The sequence below is a fragment of the Hyperolius riggenbachi genome, chromosome 12 (assembly GCF_040937935.1).
Source record: "Hyperolius riggenbachi isolate aHypRig1 chromosome 12, aHypRig1.pri, whole genome shotgun sequence".
In the NCBI taxonomy this organism is placed as follows: Eukaryota; Metazoa; Chordata; class Amphibia; order Anura; family Hyperoliidae; genus Hyperolius; species Hyperolius riggenbachi.
In genome coordinates this window covers 120,932,007-120,953,753 of record NC_090657.1, presented here as the reverse complement: position 1 = coordinate 120,953,753, position 21,747 = coordinate 120,932,007, and the positions used below count along the sequence as shown (strand labels likewise).

General features: G+C 43.1%; 1 protein-coding gene across 2 annotated transcripts in view; it reads left to right on the top strand.

The window, feature by feature from the left end:
* Positions 1 to 21,255, top strand: part of TMEM104 (transmembrane protein 104) — a 312,500-nt gene extending 291,245 nt beyond the window's left edge. For both annotated transcript variants that reach the window (XM_068264517.1, XM_068264518.1), the window contains 2 exons: positions 18,742 to 18,835; positions 19,796 to 21,255. In XM_068264517.1, the coding sequence (XP_068120618.1) occupies positions 18,742 to 18,835; positions 19,796 to 20,556 (855 nt within the window). In that variant the 3' untranslated portion in view covers positions 20,557 to 21,255. The remainder of the gene's footprint in view (positions 1 to 18,741; positions 18,836 to 19,795) is intronic.
* The last annotated feature ends 492 nt before the right edge of the window (positions 21,256 to 21,747 follow it).

Sequence of the window (21,747 nt, the reverse complement as noted above, 5' to 3'; positions counted from 1 at the left end):
GGAACGGAGACGGGCAGAGTCGGAAGGAGGCAAGATGGCGTCCCCACAAGACCAACAGCAGACCTCCCCACCCCAGATAAAGATACGGAGAGATCCCACGGACAGGTCAGTCTCACCCACATCTCCACCACAATCAGAGGCTGACCGCACATTAGAGCTGCGCTCGTCGCCCGGGTCTTCGCCGCACTATGACGGCAAATCACAGGCTTCACATCATGCCTCCTTACCCGCAGGCCATACTTCGCCTTCCCCACGGCAGCGGATCTCCGCCGCCCAGACCACACAGGCCTTGCAGCGCCAAGCGGCAGACACGGAATCAGAGATGGAAACAGACCATCTAAGCCAGCAGGCGGAAAGCAACAGGCGCCATCTTAGCCCACATCCCCCATCACCGTCTATCTCAGCAAGTTCAGATTCATATATTGAAGTAGATTTACAAGACTATGTTAAATCTCTCCCGACTAAACTGGACTTTGAAAAGTTTATTGTACGTATGGAAGAGGTTTATAAGAGGGAGATGTCAGAATTCCGGCATGAAGTGGGTCAAATGGTACATCGGGTGGAGGAGGTGGAGAAAAGACAGGACTCTCTGGAAGTCAGAATGGAGAAGCAGGAGAAAGCTACAGCGGATAACGCTCAACAAATTGATAATATCTTTTTAAAAATGGATGACATAGAGAACAGGCATAGACGCAACAATATTAGAATAAGGGGAATACCTGAATCCACAAAACCCCCTGAGATTATGCCGACAGTAGAAGGTCTTTTTAAGCAGATTCTGGGCGCCCCTGCAGACCGCAACATAGAGATCGATAGGGCTCACAGAGCTTTGGGCCCTCTCCTAACGAATCCTCCTAGACCACGGGATATTATCTGCAGGGTCCACTTTTACAAAGAGAAGGAAGCCATTATGATGGCAGCTAGATCCCAGAGGGAAATTGATTTCGATGGAGCCAAAGTTCAGCTTATGGCAGACCTCTCTACCCTAACACTGCAGCTCAGACGAGCAACTCGCCCTCTCCTTGAGGCCCTGCGGGACAAAGATATAAGCTACCACTGGGGTTATCCCTTTGCCCTATACATATCACATGAGGGCAAATCCGAGACCTTCAAAACACCGGATGACTTACCCAAAATCAGATCGACCTTTGACTTTCCCTTAATTACTATCAATGATTGGCCACTCTCCAGATCTCAGGCCCCTGCAGCGCGCCCACAAAGGGAAAGATGGGACACTGTAAACAGACGAGGTAATCCCCGCAGGAGATGAATCGAGAGACACCGGGAATTTTGTTTACAGTTAAGAGAGGAGGTTCCCTCTCATCTGTGAGATATTTTCTTTCCTGGGCAGACTCTCAAGGAATCTTCAAGACTCAGATATACAACACGGAATTACCTAACGCAAGATTGCACATCGCCACAAGAAAGTAATTCCTCCCTGGACTATAATCATTCAGGGCTCCTTTGCAGATATAGGGGATAGAGCTGACAGTTAATGCCCTCAAACACTGACTTAAAGAATCTCAGAATACTGATTAGACTAGAGCCCTGTTTTAGCGGTTTAAATCTGTTCATCTGTGTCATCATTTAACGCTGTAAACGCCCCCAATCACTACCAAAGTATAAGCTCTATCTTCTATGTCTGTTTGATCATTAGCCTTACAGCTGATCTTAGGTGTCTCTTCCCTGTTCTCTCCAGTAAGGGTCTAAGGCCCGTTATACTCTGTTGAATTTTATAGTTAATCCTATAGAAATGTTGTTTAAGGAAGTTTTATCATATAGGTTAATTTGAGTGTATGCTCTAAATGTTTATTTGAGAGTTACGGTACTATTTTTACATTCTTTGTGAGGTAGCGGAGCACACCTGCTATGTGTTCCTTCGTTCCCCAGATCAGAGATCCGTCCGGGAGTGCAGAGCCTAGCACTCCGGAGGATTCACGGTTTGCTTCTGATCACTGGAGGAGAATAAGGAGTTTCGGTATGTCAATACCGAGCCTTTATGTTTATGTTTTTTGTATGTCTGTCTATTCGTCCATGTTCTCTTATTCCACAGTCATAAGGTATATTTCTTCTGGATTTGGTGGGGAGTACACTCATGCTAAGGGGAATGTCCATGATAAAATGTGCATGATCTATAAGCTAACAAGGTCTATCATTACCCTACACAGTAAAAGATGGAGAATTGCATAGTTGCCACTTTCAATGTTAAGGGCTTTAATGTCCCCCAAAAAAGGTCCCAGGTTTTGTATCATCTTCATAAGCAGAAAACCTCAATTGTAGCACTTCAGGAAACCCACTTCAAAACTGATGCCATACCTAACATTAAATCAAGGTGGTACGACAGATGGTTCCATAGCTCCAACCCGGACGGTAAATCTAAAGGAGTCTCACTGGGTTTGCATAAATCCCTTAAAGCTTCTCTAATTGATACTTTATCAGATCCCCAGGGCAGATATATATTCATCAATATTCAAATCGCTGAGGTTAAATATACAATAGCTAATATATATCTTCCCAACCAAAACCAAACACAGAAGCTATCGGTATACATTAATTAACTACTTCCCTTCGCAAAAGGCCATATAATCGTATGTGGAGATTTTAATTTTTGTTTGAATCCTCAATGGGATTCCTCCTCTAGGAAATCCTCCATTCCACATAAGGCTCTGTCACAGATACGCCACAAACTCATTTCACATTCCCTAGTAGATGCATGGAGAACACTCCACCCTAATGAACGTAACTACACCTTTTACTCCCAGGTTCACGGATCGCATAGCCGCATAGATTACATCTTGGTCCCCCACTTCCTGCTAGACAGGATATCTTACACTTCGATCGGAAACAGAATATGGTCAGACCATGCTCCTGTATACTGCTCCTTCTCCACAGGCGGGATGGGTATCTCCCATTATACGTGGAGACTCAATGACAATCTACTTAAGGATCCCACATGCCTAGCAGACATCAAACAATCTATTGAGCTATTTATACAAGATCACAAAAGGGATGACTCTGCCCCAAGCATTAAATGGGAGGCCCTTAAATGCACTCTGCGTGGAGTATTAATCTCTCATGGAGTCAGAATTAAGAAAGAAAGAGGCATCCAGATTAAGGAGTTGTTCCTTAAGATTGCTAAACTAGAAGAAGATCTCAAAATTAACCCATCCCCACTGACCGAGTTGGAGCTATCTAACACCAGATATAACTTTTAGCCCGGTACCTGCATCCAAGGAATAACTCCTCCACCATATTCTCTATAAATAAAGCAAACAGTAGAAAGGTTTATAAAACGTCCGAAATTACTGACACATTTAAACAATACTATGAATCATTATATAATCTGCGAAATGAAGTCGAGGCGACGAATTCACAAGACTTTACGTCACGCCTAGACTCCTATCTAGAGAAAACTAAACTGCCCTCTATTCCCATAGAACTTCAAGAAGAGCTAGACGCAGACTTTTCGGAGCAGGAGCTCTTAGAATGTATCAAGGCCACTAAATCGGGCAAGAGTCCAGGCCCAGACGGGTACACAGGCTCCTTTTACAAAAAATTTAGCACCCTGCTCTCTCCTTTGATGTTGTCAGCATTTAACTACATATCCAAGGAGAAGGCTTTCCCTCCCCAGGCCCTTACCACGCACATCACGGTAATACCTAAACCAGACAAAGATATATCTTTATGCTCTAGCTTTCGTCCTATCTCCTTGATTAATTTAGATCTAAAATTTTACTCCAAAATGTTAGCCGAAAGGATAAAGCCTTTACTCCCTAACATCATTCATAATGACCAGACAGGATTTGTTATTAAAAGAGAGGCTAGAGATAACACTCTCAAAACGATATCTATAATACATAAAGCACAACATTCTGGATTGCCACTTTGCATTGTCTCGGTCGACGTGGAGAAGGCATTCGACAGGGTTCATTGGAGATTTTTGGAGGGAGCACTATCCAGGCTGGGCCTAGGGCCGAAATTTATTGACAGAGTGATGGCACTATATGGCTTCCCCTCTGCAAGGGTCAAGATTAATGGGACCCTGTCGGATGCCTTCCGGGTGCGGAATGGGACTAGACAGGGCTGCCCCCTGTCCCCACTCTTGTATGTAATCTGCATGGAGCACTTGGCTGTGGCGCTCCGTCGAAACTCATCCATTCAAGGCATCTCTAGTGGAAATGCTCAAGTTAAATTAGCATTATTTGCTGACGATTTATTGCTTTATGTCTCGAATCCTAACATAGCCTTTCCGCACATATTACAAGAAATGTCAGAATACGGCGCATTAAGTAACTTTAAAATTAATATTTCTAAAACGGAGGTTTTGAACATTACCCTACCTGGCAAAACAGTACAAAACCTATCAGCCTCCTTTCCTTTCAAATGGCAAAATGACAAGATTAAATATCTGGGAGTCTATATCTCTAAAAATCTTAACGACCTATTCCAACTTAATTTTCCTCCCCTGACCTCGAAAATATATGGTGACCTGGAAAGATGGAGAACATTGAACCTCTCATGGTCAAGCAGGATATGTGTGCTCAAAATGGATGTTCTCCCCAAACTCCTCTATGTAATGCAAGCACTTCCAATTTGGCTACCAGGCCCCTTTCTTAAAAAGCTCCAGAGCAAATTCTTAAATTTTGTTTGGGATAAAAAGCCCCACCGTATAAATGCAAAACTACTTAGTCGGCCCAAAGAAGGAGGGGGAATGGGATTACCAGATATACGAGCCTATTATCATGCGACATTACTAACCCAAATATTAGATTGGTTTCAGAGTAGACGATCCAAACAATGGGTCATGCTGGATGTAGCTTTCTCGGTCTGTGATCCAAGGGCCTTACTTTGGGTTAAACCAATGGTTAGGCCCAAAAGAAATTTGATGGCTTTCACTCCTCAGACTATTCTTAGGGGTTGGGATCTGATCAGGGGGAAATATAACCTATCTACAATACCGAGCCCACTTATGTCATTACTTGACAATCCCTATTTAGCCATGGGTCTCCATTCTAGCTCTATCCTGGGTTGGAAAAGGGAATATTGGCCTCAGATCCGCCACATCCTAGGAAACAACACAATCTTAGATTGGAAAGACCTGGGTAATCCAGACAATAAACCCAATATTAATTGGTTTACTTGGAGACAGTTAAGGGAATTTTATGGTTCCATATCCCCTAAAACAAATATCCATAGAAGCCTTACATCATTTGAATTGCTATGTTCCTCCGCAGTTGATACCGAACATAAGATCTCGCTCCTATACTCAGAGATAATATGCTCATCCAGCACTGGTCATCTACTACGTATAACCGACAAGTGGGACTTAGATTTAGGAGTAACTCTTAAAGCTGAACAATAGGAAAAGATATTCCTTCTGACACACAAATCGTCTATTTCTTCATCCTTCCAGGAAAGGAACTATAAGATTCTAACTAGATGGTACAGATGCCCTTCTCTCATTGCCAAGTTTAGAGAGGGTGAAAGTGATTTATGTTGGCGGTGTCAGAATCAGGTGGGTTCATATATCCATGTGTGGTGGGACTGCATCCTAATACGGCCATTTTGGGAACTAATCTTTAACATCAATAATTCTCTGTATTTGGAAAGCTTACCATTTCAACCAGCTATAGCTCTACTAAATATGCTCCCGGGGAAAATTTCCCAAGCTAAAAAAAACTTAACTGGTACCTTAATGATTGTAGCCAAATTATTAACCACCCTGGCGTTCTGATTAAATCGCCAGGGTGGCTGCGGGAGGGTTTTTTTTAAATAAAAAAAAAACTATTTCATGCAGCCAACTGAAAGTTGGCTGCATGAAAGCCCACTAGAGGGCGCTCCGGAGGCGATCTTCCGATCGCCTCCGGCGCCCATAATAAACAAGGAAGGCCGCAATGAGCGGCCTTCCTTGTTTTGCTTATATCGTCGCCATAGCGACGAGCGGAGTGACGTCAGCCGACGTCCTGACGTCAGCCGCCTCCGATCCAGCCCTTAGCGCTGGCCGGAACTTTTTGTTCCGGCTGCGCAGGGCTCAGGCGGCTAGGGGGGCCCTCTTTCGCCGCTGCTCGCGGCGAATCGCCGCAGAGCGGCGGCGATCAGGCAGCACACGCGGCTGGCAAAGTGCCGGCTGCGTGTGCTGCACTTTATTTGATAAAAATCGGCCCAGCAGGGCCTGAGCGGCGACCTCCGGCGGTGTTGGACGAGCTGAGCTCGTCCAGACCGCTCAGGTGGTTAATAGCTAGGAACTGGAGAAGCTCCAATATTCCTAAGACAAGTCAGATCTTCTCTGAACTGAACACGATATGTAGACTAGATGAACTGTTCCATAGCGCACATGACCGCAATGAGGCCTTCACCAGGAAATGGGCAGTCTGGTACGAATACAGAGAATCAGAAGAAGCCAAATCCCTCCTACTTGGCGATTCCCCTGCAGGACCCAGTCCTTGACTACTGATTCCATCTTAGATTTGATTGAATTTAATAATATTATATGACTGTGTTTTCAACCTCAGAATATAGCACTTAAATGGAATATCCCCAGATATTTATGTCTATAAATGACGGCCTTGAAAAGTATTCCACACCATAACAATCTGTTATGGGCAACCACACCAGTTGAATTCTAGAAGAACATGGACCAACTTGTCTGTCTTTCCTTCGTCTTCTTTGGTCCCTTTATGGGGACCCTTCTCTTTTCTATCCTGTATCTCTTTTCCTTTCTCATCTTCCTTCTCTACTCTGAAGAACTGTCGGTCTTAAGTTATGAGAAATGTTTGTATTAGATATATGTACCTATAACTATCCATGGGTCTATATCATTATGTCCATAATCATAAAGTGTATTAGCCAGATAAACCCTGAAAACATATTTGCCGGTAATGTCCTTCAGATCGTTTGTCTGTATTTGTATGTTACCTGTTTGAAAAAATTTTCAATAAAAAGTTTTTTAACACAAAAATAGATAATCAATAAAAAAATAAAAAATATATATAATATAATACAGATGTATAGAACAAAGGGTAGACCCCCGGATGTCACAGTAACCACAAGCTTAGATGTCATACATCACCAACATATTAGTGGATACTGTTTCAGGTGTACATCTATTATTTAAATGTGTCAAATACATTAACATTGGCATATTGGATAGGCTGGGCACAATGGAGCAAGTTATAAGAAGGGCAACAGATCAAGTTCTCTGTTAAGTCCCCTCGGCTCCATTGTGTCCAGCCTTTTAATCCAATAGGCCTCCCTCCAGAGCAGTTTTTTCAAACGATCTCCACCTCTTCTCAATGGGTTCACCTGCTCCAACACCATGAATCTTAATTGGCTGACATGATGACCCTTGTGTATAAAATGATATGCCACTGCCTGATCAACTAATCGTTCTCTAATGGCATGCTTATGGGATGACAGCCGTTTCTTTAGTTTCTGAGTGGTCTGTCCGATATATAATAGGCCACAGGGGCATTTTAAAGCATAAACCACGTAATCTGAATCACATGTATGCCACCCCCTGATGGCAATTTTTGTGCCCAGATGGGGATGTAATAAAAAGGGGCCCTTAATAACAGAACTACAGTGGACACAATTTAGGCAGGGGAAAGTCCCCTTCCGATTGGTGCGCGTTGATCCAACCTCCAAATTGAGGTCGGCGTGCACCAAGCGATCTCTGAGAGTAGGTGGTCTTTTATATGACATAAGTGGAGGGTTCCTAAAGTGCTCAATATCGGGGAAGCTATCGGTCAATAGGTGCCAATGTCGTTTTATGATTTTGGATATACCCTGACTATGTGTATTGTATTTAGTAACAAAAGGAATGCGGTTATGTGCCTGGTGTCTACTCCTCTGTCCCTCACGCAATCCTAAAGCTCTAGTACGTGCTTTATTAAGAATATCCGTCGGATATCCACGATTCTCAAATTTCTGTTGCATCTCGTCAAGTCTCCTCCCCCGCACCTCCTCATCCCCAACAATCTGTTGTATCCTTTGAAATTGGCTGATCGGAACTGCACCCCTAGTGGCCCTCGGATGGAAACTCCCGTAATGGAGAAGGGAGTTAACATCCGTGGGCTTAACATAGAGGTCAGTGCATAATCTGTCCCCACATCGAAACACCAATGTGTCTAAGAAGCTCACCTCCTTCTCAGAGGAATGAATTGTGAGTCGAATATGTGGACACTTGCCCATCAATTCATCAATGAACTCCACTAGGGTCGAATGCGGCCCCGCCCACACGCAAAAAACATCATCTATGTATCTATGCCATTGTATGGCGTATTTCTTAAATAATTCACTGGTGTACACGTACATCTCCTCGTATACCCCCATGAAGATGTTTGCATAGGACGGGGCCACATTCGACCCCATGGCTGTACCCCTGACCTGTAGATAAAAAGTCTCATCAAAACGAAAATAATTGAACTGGATGTAAGAGACGAAGGAATAAGGGGCAGACTGCGACCACGACACAATCAACAATATCGGAGACCATGATAGTGGTGAATATCTCGTCCTGTTCTCTAACCCCTGCACAGGCCTCTGCCCTCCATCTTGGCTTGTCATTTGCTCCTACTAATGCCCCTGATCCACTTGAGGTAGATCTGGAACTGCAGAGATTTTTTCGTTCCGTGAAACTCAAATATTTCTTTTCCATACCAAGGACCTTTGATTTGGCTCCTGCCACAGATGTGGACCCTGACATGTTGCAACTGCAAGACACCAATCTTAGACTTAAGAGTCGTTTTCAACCACCATCATGCCCGATAATTGATTTGTTCATTAAAAAAGTACAAAATGAAGTTGACACACTTCTCAGGAATCCCAGGTTATTGGGCTTTACCACTCGTAGAAACATCACGGGTGAACAGCAACAAACCCTGAGGGAACTCACGCAAAATCCACATATCACAATTAAGCCAGCGGATAAAGGCGGAGCAGTGGTGGTGATGGACACCACCATGTATCGGGGGGAAGTCATGAGACAACTCTCCGACACATCCACCTATCAAAAACTGGAGCGTGACCCGTTGAATGAGATCCAGAGACATATAGCTGAGATTGTCTCTAGAGCAGTGGAGACTAGAGTAATCGAAGAAAAACTGGCTAATTTCCTTATTCAGGGACATCCCATTACTCCAGTTTTATATGTCTGCCCTAAAATTCACAAACGGTTGGACAATCCTCCTGGGCGCCCAATAGTGGCAGGGGTAGAGTCAGTGTTTTCTCCTGTGGCAAAATATCTAGATCAGGTCTTGAGACCCTATGTGGCAGGACTTAAGTCTTATTTACGTGATACTCAAATGTTTCTAAACATTGTCCGTAATATGGAACCCCTGCAGGGAGCTTGTCTCTTGGTTACATTGGATGTGGAGAGCCTCTACACCTCCATCCCACACGATGGGGGTGTAGAGGCTGTACACTATATACTTGAAACAGCATCTGATTTCACGGGTCCACAGATCAAATTTATTTGTGATTTGTTGAGAATTGTTCTGCAGTTCAATTATTTTCGTTTTGATGAGACTTTTTATCTACAGGTCAGGGGTACAGCCATGGGGTCGAATGTGGCCCCGTCCTACGCAAACATCTTCATGGGGGTATACGAGGAGATGTACGTGTACACCAGTGAATTATTTAAGAAATACGCCATACAATGGCATAGATACATAGATGATGTTTTTTGCGTGTGGGCGGGGCCGCATTCGACCCTAGTGGAGTTCATTGATGAATTGATGGGCAAGTGTCCACATATTCGACTCACAATTCATTCCTCTGAGAAGGAGGTGAGCTTCTTAGACACATTGGTGTTTCGATGTGGGGACAGATTATGCACTGACCTCTATGTTAAGCCCACGGATGTTAACTCCCTTCTCCATTACGGGAGTTTCCATCCGAGGGCCACTAGGGGTGCAGTTCCGATCAGCCAATTTCAAAGGATACAACAGATTGTTGGGGATGAGGAGGTGGGGGGGAGGAGACTTGACGAGATGCAACAGAAATTTGAGAATCGTGGATATCCGACGGATATTCTTAATAAAGCACGTACTAGAGCTTTAGGATTGCGTGAGGGACAGAGGAGTAGACACCAGGCACATAACCGCATTCCTTTTGTTACTAAATACAATACACATAGTCAGGGTATATCCAAAATCATAAAACGACATTGGCACCTATTGACCGATAGCTTCCCCGATATTGAGCACTTTAGGAACCCTCCACTTATGTCATATAAAAGACCACCTACTCTCAGAGATCGCTTGGTGCACGCCGACCTCAATTTGGAGGTTGGATCAACGCGCACCAATCGGAAGGGGACTTTCCCCTGCCTAAATTGTGTCCACTGTAGTTCTGTTATTAAGGGCCCCTTTTTATTACATCCCCATCTGGGCACAAAAATTGCCATCAGGGGGTGGCATACATGTGATTCAGATTACGTGGTTTATGCTTTAAAATGCCCCTGTGGCCTATTATATATCGGACAGACCACTCAGAAACTAAAGAAACGGCTGTCATCCCATAAGCATGCCATTAGAGAACGATTAGTTGATCAGGCAGTGGCATATCATTTTATACACAAGGGTCATCATGTCAGCCAATTAAGATTCATGGTGTTGGAGCAGGTGACCCCATTGAGAAGAGGTGGAGATCGTTTGAAAAAACTGCTCTGGAGGGAGGCCTATTGGATTAAAAGGCTGGACACAATGGAGCCGAGGGGACTTAACAGAGAACTTGATCTGTTGCCCTTCTTATAACTTGCTCCATTGTGCCCAGCCTATCCAATATGCCAATGTTAATGTATTTGACACATTTAAATAATAGATGTACACCTGAAACAGTATCCACTAATATGTTGGTGATGTATGACATCTAAGCTTGTGGTTACTGTGACATCCGGGGGTCTACCCTTTGTTCTATACATCTGTATTATATTATATATATTTTTTATTTTTTTATTGATTATCTATTTTCATCAGTTTTTATTTTTTATTTTTATTATTATTTATTTTGTGTTATTTTCTTAATTTCAGTTTATTACTTTTTTATTGTTCACCTTTACCTTGCTCTACTTACTGCCCCTGTTCGTTTGGTGTTCTCTTTGAATATAAATGGCCGCTTAGGAATGCAACACTAATGTTTGTTTATATATGTAGATTAGCCATGTATCTTCCCATATAGTGGGTAGATAGTGCAATTACGCACATTGTATGCGACTCTGAAGCCGCATACGTAGGGGTGTGCCCTGATTGGTCGGCGGCCCGGGCCTCTAATGTGTCATCTGGTGACGTCAGCCGGCGCTTTGCCGACGACGTCCCCGCAGTTTCCGCCTCTGCACGCTGCGGCGGCGCCGTCCGGCGCCGCCCATAGTGTGACGACATGCAGGGCTTCCATCAGGTCCGCTATATGCGGAGGAGGTGGCGCCCGTGCATTGGGAGGCGGACAAAGGAGGTTTCGAGCCGGTGGCCAGGAGGGATACACCAGATGGGAGGTTCCCGGACTCAGCATCCTATCAGGTTAGCAGCATCAAAGTTCCCCATCAGGTCCGCAATACTAGGACCATTATGATTGGTACGAGTGTATTTGAATTCTATTGGCTGCTGCCATCCATGATTAGTATAAATACATGTATGTTTGTTATGCAAGTGTCATTCCCAGCTTAGCTTGATAAAGAGGCGTGTAGCCTTGAAACGTTGCATTACTTTTGCTGGAATATGTCTATGCTTTAATGCAATAAAAGAGCAGAAGAAACAGATGGTGCCGGCTTCTTACTTCCTGCGATTTCGCATAGAAACTAATGTAAATTAACAAAGGCAGGGACATGGTTAAAGTCGCATATACCCTAACCTATGCGAAATCGCGGCAAAATACGCATGTGGAATCGCATCCGCACGCGATTTCATCAGCTGTGAATTACCGGCGATTACGCACCGCAATAGTGGAAACGGGCCCTGAGAGATTGAAGAATCCAGGAGGAGGGGGGGTGCCTCTGGTAATGGGTGCAGCAGGTGGGCAGGGCTGGTATGATCCTCATACACACTGAGAGGTTTGGCGTTTCACAGTTTAAAAAAGACTGAACAGGTTTTTCCCCAAAACAATCATAAATATATATATGCTTCACTGTTAATGCTTCACTCTTTATAAAACTGACCAATTGTCAACTAAAAAAAAAAGACAGGCACGCATATGCTTCACTGATATTACTTCACTCTTGCTAATTTCAGGAAAAATGTTTTTTGACAAAAAGCAACCCTTTTAGATACACAATCTCCCCCTCTCCTTATCAGTTCACATATACACTTAGGCCCCATTCACACTAGAGTGTTTTTCCGCGATTTCGGCAAACCGCCTAAACGCTAACGCTTTTTAAAAGCGCTAGTGTAATGAAACCCTATGGGCCCGTCCTTACTTGGGCGATTTGTGCTAATCGCCGCAAATCGCCCAAAAACGCCAAACGAGTAGCCTGCACCATTTTCAGGCGATTTCCAGGCGATCGCGTTTCAGTGCTATAGAAGTGCAAAAATCACAGCACTGTTCAGTGATTTTTCCGCGTGAAATTGCGGAAAAATCACTCCTTCAAAACGCAGGTGTGAATAGAGCCTAAGAGAGTTTGGTGCTTCACAGTGTAAAAAGGACTGAACAAGTTTTTCCCTAAAAAAAACATGAATACATATATATGCTTCACTGTTAATGCTTCACTCTATATAAAACTAAACAAATGTCCACTAAAAACATATAACAGTCCTTTTTACACTGTGAAACGCCAAACCTCTCATAGTGTGTATGTGAACTGATAACGAGTATCTAATAGGGTTGCTTTTTGGCATAAAACGTTTTTCCTGAAATTAACAAGAGTGAAGTAATATCAGTGAAGCAGATGCGTGCCTGTCATATTTTTTTAGTGGACATTTGGTCAGTTTTATAAAGAGTGAAGCATATATATTTATGATTTTTGGGGAAAAAACAGTTCAGTCTTTTTTACACTGTGAAGCGCCAAACCTCTCTTAGTGTGTATGAGAGCTGGGATGATCACCGACCTGAATCACGAGTGATTCAAATGAGGCTTAATTAGCCCATGCGCTATGTACTAGTAGGAGAGAGGGACTTGCAGGGGGTGGTGACAAAAGAGGGAATTCCCTCTGTCAAGCTACCTACAGGGGAGGACAAGGGTGGCTGGATGATGTAAGAAAGGATTCCCTCTGCAGTGTTACCCCCCTACCTCTGCCGGACAGGATACGAAAGGGGAGAGCTGCATGACTACAGGACATGATATGGGATCTGGCACAAAACAAATGGGGAGAGCTACAGGGTGACAGCACAAGATCTCACACCACAGGAGGCATAGTTAGAGAAAAAATAATAATACTTTATCAAGGTGTGTGCCAGTACAGTGCAGGGCAGCAGCAGAAGCCACAGCTGTCACTTTCCTGTAACAGGGCGACTGATGATGACCTCATGACACTGGGCTGCAAATCTTATTCTGTGGGCGTGAATGGGCATGTCTAACTCCAACTGTAGCACCGCACACAGAATCAGACTCTGCACCTCCCATGGAGTGAGAGCTGCAAAATGGAGCCTGCCATTCTCTTTTATTCATAGTTGTATTGCACAAATATATCTACTTTTATATTGCCTTTCTCAAGTGCTTTGTGTCTAATCATTAATTTAAAAGGGATAAGGAAGCTCAATTTAGTGACTTTTTTTGTGGTTCAGTTCCTCTTTAACCATTTAATGACACCCTAACGTATTAAAACGTCATGCTTTACCCTATTAACAGCAACATGACGTTTTAATACGTCGCACGTTCCCGCCGCTGCTACAGCCATGTGTGCGCCGCTACCGCCGCCAATTCCGCCGGGATCCCGTGCTGAGTGATTGGGGAAGAGGACCGAACAGTCCTCTACCCAATCGCAGTGCCTGGAGTGAATGGACGTGACCGCGAACAGCGGCTACGTCCATTCACAAAAACAGGAAATTGTTACTGTTCAATAAAGTGTAAAAAAAAAAAAAAAAGTGATCACTTCTTATAACGAAGTGTTCACTAGCGCCATCTTGTGGCCAAAAAGTATATTACACATACAAAATACAGACATACACAATTACATACACATCATTAATAAAATTACACTTACAACCCTCCCACCCAAAAAAAAAAGCACTTGTAAAAAAAATTCAGCTTAAAATAAATAAATAAATAGTTTCCTTATGGACTTAGCTTTTTTTATCTATATTTTATGGGGGGAAATTAATTTTAATTTATTACATTGGGGCTGGTAATTATGGCCAGAACAAAAAAAAAAAAAACAACAGAAAAATAACACCTATATTTCAAAATAATATATTGTCGCCATACATTGTGATAGGGACATAATTTAAATGGTTTAATAATCGGGACAACTGGGTAAATAATATGTGCTTGTTTTATCCACAGGAGAATGTTTAATTTTAAAACTATAATGGCTCAAACCTGAGAAATAATGATTTTTTTTCTTTTTTTTTTGTTTTTTTCTCATTAAAACACATTTAGAATAAAAAATATTCTTAGCAAAATGTACTACTCACAGAAAGCCTAATTGGTGGCGAAAAAAATGAGGTATAGATCATTTTCTTGTGATAAGTAGTAATAAAGTTATTAGGGAATAAAAGGGAGGAGCACTGACAAGTGAAAATTGCTCTGGTCCGTTAGAGTAAAAACCCTTGGGGGTGAATATGAGATAAACTATGGTGTCCTTACTAATGGTTTCCTTACATATATATTATATAGTCCATTCTCCCCACTATATTTTATCCCTCCTTTGATTTCAATAGGTAATGTAGCCCCACTGCCCATCTTTACAACTGCATGGCTTACGGGTTCCAATATCACAAGTGCTCCTGGGAGCACCTCTTCTGGAGGCTCCCAGAATCATAAACGCAGAAAAATCGAATGCATTTTTGCTTTTGTGTTTTTGAGATGGTGGAAGACTGAATTTTATTTTGAACAACCCACTTATCAGAAATTTGCAGCAGTGGGTAAGGTTTAGAGCTTATTTTCACTAGGAGCCACGTTTATTTCTGATTCAGCCATGGCTTCTGTTCTGCTATGAAGATGCAGCCCAAATTGCTAAGCCATGCACGGCTATAAGGATAAGGTGCTTGATGCAGAAACCTGCAGCATGCCGCCCTTATTAGCACCACAGTGCAATCTGGACAACAAGCTGTTAAAGAGATTGGCTGTGTTTCCCTGCCCCACTACATACAGGGAAACGCTTTGAATCTGCAGGTAGTGAAAATGGCCTTAAAGAGACTCTGAAGCCTTAATAAAAATGGCTTTTTTCCTTATATATAGCAGGGGCATGTTTGCCCCTGCTAAAGCGCCACTATACTGCAGCTGAACGAGGGTCCTTTCCCCTCCAAACCCCCCTCCCACACACACAAAATCAACGACCAACGTGGTCGTAGATTTTGCTACCCCTGTGCGCTTCCGCGTGAGGCCGGGCTATGAGCTGCAGCCCTGCCTCACACGCGTCTATCAGCGGCGGATCTCCGCCTCTCCCCCACCCCTCACAGCGAAGGCAGACTGAGAGGGGCGGGGGAGAGGTGGAGATCTGCCGCTGATAGACGCGTGTGAGGCAGGGCTGCAGCTCAAGGCCCGGCCTCACACGGAAGCGCTCCCCGGGCAGCACAGGGAGGGGAAAGGACCCTCGTTCAGCCGCGGAATAGCGGCGTTTTAGCAGGGGCACAATTGCCCCTGCTATATATAAGGAAAAAAGCCATTTTAATTATGGCATCAGACTCTCTTTAAGCGAGGTACTATTGTTCGATTGATAATGCTGTGGGTGCAATATACAGTGGGTTGCAAAAATATTCGGCCCCCTTGAAGTTTTCCACATTTTGTCACATTACTGCCACAAACATGAATCAATTTTATTGGAATTCCACATGAGAGACCAACACAAAGTGGTGTACACGTGAGAAGTGGAACGAAAATCATACATGATTCCAAACATTTTTTACAAATAAATAACTGCAAAGTGGTGTGTGCATAATTATTCGGCCCCTTTTGATCTGAGTGCAGTCAGTTGCCCATAGATATTGCCTGATGAGTGCTAATGGCTAAATAGAGTGCACCTGTGTGTAATCTAATGTCAGTACAAATACAGTTGCTCTGTGACAGCCTCAGCGGTTGTCTAAGAAAATCTTGGGAGCAACAACACCGTGAAGTCCAAAGAACACACAAGAAAGGTCAGGGATCAAGTTATTGAGAAATTTAAAGCAGGCTTAGGCTACAAAAAGATTTCCAAAGCCTTGAACATCCCAAGGAGCACTGTTCAAGCGATCATTCAGAAATGGAAGGAGTATGGCAGAACTGTAAACCTACCAAGACAAGGCCATCCACCTAAACTCACAGGCCGAACAAGGAGAGCTCTGATCAGAAATGCAGTCAAGAGGCCCATGGTGACTCTGGACGAGCTGCAGAGATATACAGCTCAGGTAGGAGACTCTGTCCATAGGACAACTATTAGTCATGCACTGTACAAAGTTGGCCTTCATGGAAGAGTGGCAAGAAGAAAGGCATTGTTAACAGAAAGCATAAGAAGTCCCGTTTGCAGTTTGCCACAAACCATGTGGGGGACACAGCAACCATGTGGAAGAAGGTGCTGTGGTCAGATGAGACCAAAATGGAACTTTTTGGCCAAAATGCAAAACGCTATGTGTGGCAGAAAACTAACACTGCACATCACTCTAAACACACCATCCCCACTGTCAAATATGGTGGTGGCAGCATCATGCTCGGGGGGTGCATCTCTTCAGCAGGGACAGGGAAGCTGGTCAGAGTTGATGGGAAGATGGATAGAGCCAAATACAGGGCAAACTTGGAAGTAAACCTCTTGGAGACTGCAAAAGACTTGAGACTGGGGTGGAGGTTCACCTTCCAGCAGGACAATGGCTATCATTCATGAACAGGCTGTCGGTAAAGAGAATCAGTGCGGGAAAACACTGCTGGCGTATTTTTAGACTTCTGGATGGGCATTCATAAAGATGTATCCGTGTGCGGAAGCAGTGCGGAGATTCCCCGAGCTAAGCTGGCGGTAGACAGGCGGTAGGCTTGCGGAGACACGGAAGCTGCCGAGTTGATACATTTCTCCGTGTTCCGCTCTGCTGCAGCTGCCTGGGAGGTCTGTGTGTCTCCATTCATTTACATTGATATCGCCACATCAGAGGGAGCGGAACTTCCCGACCTCACACCGCTTGCGGTGATCTTTATGAATGAACATTTTGCTACATTTGTACCGATAATCACCGCACAAGGCGGTGATTTATCACTCTGCTCAGTAGTGTCATTTTTCCATGCGGAAAGAGGCTTTATGAATGCTGACTTTGCCGAGTGGTCGGTAAAGTCAGCTGTTTTAAGCATTTCCGCATGCGGAAATGATTTATGAATGATAGCCAATGACCCTAAACATAAAGCCAGGACAACAATGGAATGGTTTAAAACAAAACATATCTATGTGTTAGAATGGCCCAGTCAAAGTCCTGATCTAAATCCAATCGAGAATCTGTGGCAAGATCTAAAAAACTGCTGTTCACAAACGCTGTCCATCTAATCTGACTGAGCTGGAGCTGTTTTGAAAAGAAGAATGGGCAAGGATTTCAGTCTTTAGATGTGCAAAGCTGGTAGAGACATACCCTAAAAGACTGGCAGCTGTAATTGCAGCAAAAGGTGGTTCTACAAAGTATTGACTCAGGGGGTCGAATAATTACGCACACCCCACTTTTTATTATTATTTAGTATTTATATAGCGCCGACATATTACGCAGCGCTGTACTATATATATATATATATATATATATATATATATATAGTCACTAACTGTCCCTCAAAGGAGCTCACAATTCAATCCCTACCATTGCCATATGTCTATATTATGTAGTTTAAGTACTGTAGTCTAGGGCCAATTTTTTTTAGGGGGAGCCAATTAAATTATCTGTATGTTTTTGGAATGTGGGAGGAAACCGGAGTGCCCGGAGGAAACCCACGCAGACACGGAGAGAACATACAAACTCTTTGCAGATAGTGCCCTGGCTGGGATTCGAACCAGGGACCCAGCGCTGCAAGGCGAGAGAGCTAACCACTACGCCACCGTGCAAGGATTTCAGTCTCTCTAGATGTGCAAAGCTGGTAGAGACATACCCTGAAAGACTGGCAGCTGTATTTGCAGCAAAAGGTGGTTCTACAAAGTATTGACTCAGGGGGCCGAATAATTACGCACACCCCACTTTGCAGTTATTTATTTGTAAAAAATGTTTGGAATGATGTATTATTTTCGATCCACTTCTCACATGTACACCACTTTGTATTGGTCTTTCACGTGGAATTCCAATAAAATTGATGCATGTTTGTGGCAGTAATGTGACAAAACGTGGAAAACTTCAAGGGGGCCAAATACTTTTGCAACCCACTGTATTTATTCAAAGCTGATTTTTTTCCCCCCTTTTTTCGGTTCTAGTTTCATTCCTCTTTAAATATCAAAGGCCCTTTTTTAATCAAGAAATATGATTCAGCGTTCACCACACCTGCACCTTTTTTATTTATTCATTTTTGTTGGGGGGGGGGGTGTCAGCACTGATTAATATTTAGAAATTATGATTGTGAGTGGAATTTCTCTTTAAAGTAACAGCACTAGCGCACACTACATTGTACATGTACTAGAGTTAAAGTCAACATCGGCAATTCAGTGATTTTTTCTTTTTTTATTTCAGGTTATATTCACCCTGCTCCTTGGCCCTTTTACTTTTTTTAATGTGCAAAAGACAAAGTACCTTCAGATTTTAACTTCCCTTATGAGATGGATTGGTAAGTGCAAAAAAATGATGGTATTTCAGAAATAACCCTTACGAAAAAAGGTAGTGGAACAGAAATTATGGGTAGCCCATCGTGAGGACATTTGGGTGCCTCCATATGTTATGTGAATTACAGCTATAGTGGCGCTCAGTGACTAATTTGTGTGCCGGCAAAAGACAGGGCGCAAATTACAATAAAAACAGTGCAATAGCTGGAAGCCAAATTGCATCTAACCCCCACTGTATGGTGCCATGGAGGGCGAATAGTAACGCCGCTGGGAAATTTGCCACGGCAGGGTGAAACGTTTTTCGGCTTCACCCTGCTCCCATGTTTCCCAGTGCCCTTTTTACATGTATGCGCCCAGTTAGTGTAATACATTCGAAGACTTGTGAATAGATAAGCAACAGTAATATGGTATTATTCACTCAGTCCAGGTTGCTACAAGTTAGACAACCACTATACCTACTATATAATAATAATTCAGACAACATTATGAGAATACCTCATATGGTAAAGAAACTAATTATCTCGCAACTATCAACTTACCTTGCCCACTGGTATATTGAGATAATACAGTATGTAAACAGGAGTCAAATTAACAACCTAATGTGTTACAAAAATGTTCTGCTCCCACTCTTTACCTTAATGCACATGTTTTCAAAAAGATAGAATGGGATGAATTGATATTTCACTCTGGTAACCCTTTACTTCTCAAGCTGACAGAAAAAAAGCTCTGTCCTTGTGGCACTACATGAAAAAAAGGTGGTGTGTCAGATTCCTATTTCTTAAAATGATTTATAGAGGGAGTAATGAGTTTTTACAGCTTTACTACCACTTTGTTCTCATCTAGGACTCTGTCATAAATCGTACTGACAACAGTTTAACTCTTGACTGCCCTACTATGCAGTGTAGATAAGATTTCCTGATTTCCTGCAAACTACTTACCCCATAATTTGTTTTATTCTCCTACAGCTTTCATCATCATGATCGTGGTAGCTTTGGTCCGTATTGGTGAGGGTAAAGGTGAAGGACAACCTCCCATGGCAGATATTTCTGGGATCCGGAATTTGTTTGGTGTCTGTGTGTACTCTTTCATGTGCCAACATTCTCTGCCTTCACTAATCACACCTGTGTCCAGAAAGAAACACATCACTGGACTTGTTTTTGTGGATTACATACTAGTTCTTTCATTCTACAGCCTGCTTTGTTTCACAGCTATATTTTGCTTCTCATCTGGAGCGCTCATGGATATGTACACTCTTAACTTCAGCGGTTGTAGGCCTTTTGTGCCTCCAGTGATTGGCTACTTTCTAGGACTTTTCCCAGTTTTTACCATAAGTACTAACTTTCCCATCATTGCAGTGACCCTGTGCAATAACTGGAAAACTCTATTTCATCGTGATGGTGGAACATATCCATGGCTTGTAGACCATATAGTGTTTCCACTCATAACGCTGGTCCCTCCTATTGTCGTAGCATTTTGTACAAACCATCTTGAACTCTTAGTGAGTGTCACTGGTGCATATGCTGGCAATGGGATCCAGTATGTAATTCCAGCATTTCTGGTTTTCTGCAGTCGTAAAGACTCTACTTTAGTATACGGACCTGGACTCAGTAATAAGCATTGCTCACCTTTCAAGGAGGCTGGCTGGGTGTGGTTTGTCTTACTTTGGGCACTATCATGTTTTATATATGTTACAGCCAATATAATTCTGACTGATGTTAACTTGTAAATATTGGAAACTGCTCATCCGCAGAAAAGACAAGAATAGTCTGTGCAGGACACGAGCTTGTCTATTAGTAAATGACCTTTTAACTCTGCCACCTGTTCCTATTTTGCTCTGAAGCTGCTAAATCAATGGGGCTGGCCTCATTCCTACTGGACATTAATTTGCAACCTTTTTTGCGGTTACAAAATGCCTGTAAACAATTCTAACATAATCTACTGCTTGAAATGACAGATGGTTAACTCTTCATAAACAATCTCTCTGTGTCTTTTTGTCCCTCATAAAGAACCTGCCATAGAGCCACAGCCTAACTTTTGCTGTCTTTTTCAGTGGAATTTCATGTGCTTTATAGATGCCTTTGTGTAACACCCTGTATCCCCAGATGCTTGAAATACTCCAAAAATAAGTCATAGTTACAGTTCATAAAAAATCAATCATACGCAGTAGCAATAGAATGCAGCAGGGTTGATGGACCCTTCACCAAGGAAAGCAGACCAAAAAATTGCAGACCACATGAGACCCAAAACAATGAAGGTTAGAAAGTGCCAAGCTCTTGATAATGTAGATTGTTGCACATTGAAAAAGTAAGTTGAGTCACAAGAAATGCATGATGGAATTCAGGATTTGATGTTATGATCCAGAATATGATGACATGACTATATACTATATTTGAATAAATGTTGATTTTTTTTTTTCAATGAATAAGTCTATATTGCCGTTTATGGAAAAATAAGACATGCCCTTAAAATAAGCCGTAACTCCTAGTGCACTTTTTTGATGCATACCTGTAGTGACTCCAACAGATGTTCACTTACCGGTATGTAAGGGTCAACAATGTCAATTTGGTGTTTAGTGGGCTACATTTGCAAGCTAAATAAAAATGAGGATACTGTATATTTAACTGTTCATCAGTTCAGCATGATTGTTTTTGTTTAACCACTTGATGACCCAGCCTTTACCCCCCCCCCTTAAGGACCAGCGCTGTATTTGCTGATCTGTGCTGCAGATCAAACACCAGGCAGAGCGACCAGATCGCCCTCCTTTTTTCCCCACTAGGGGGATGATGTGCTGGGGGGGGTCTGATCGCGCCTGCGTGTGGCTGGCGGGGGCACCTCAAAGCCCCCTCCACCGCAGGATTCCCCCTCTCCATCTCCTCCCTCCGTTCCCCGGAGATCCGAGGCTGCACAGGAATGGATC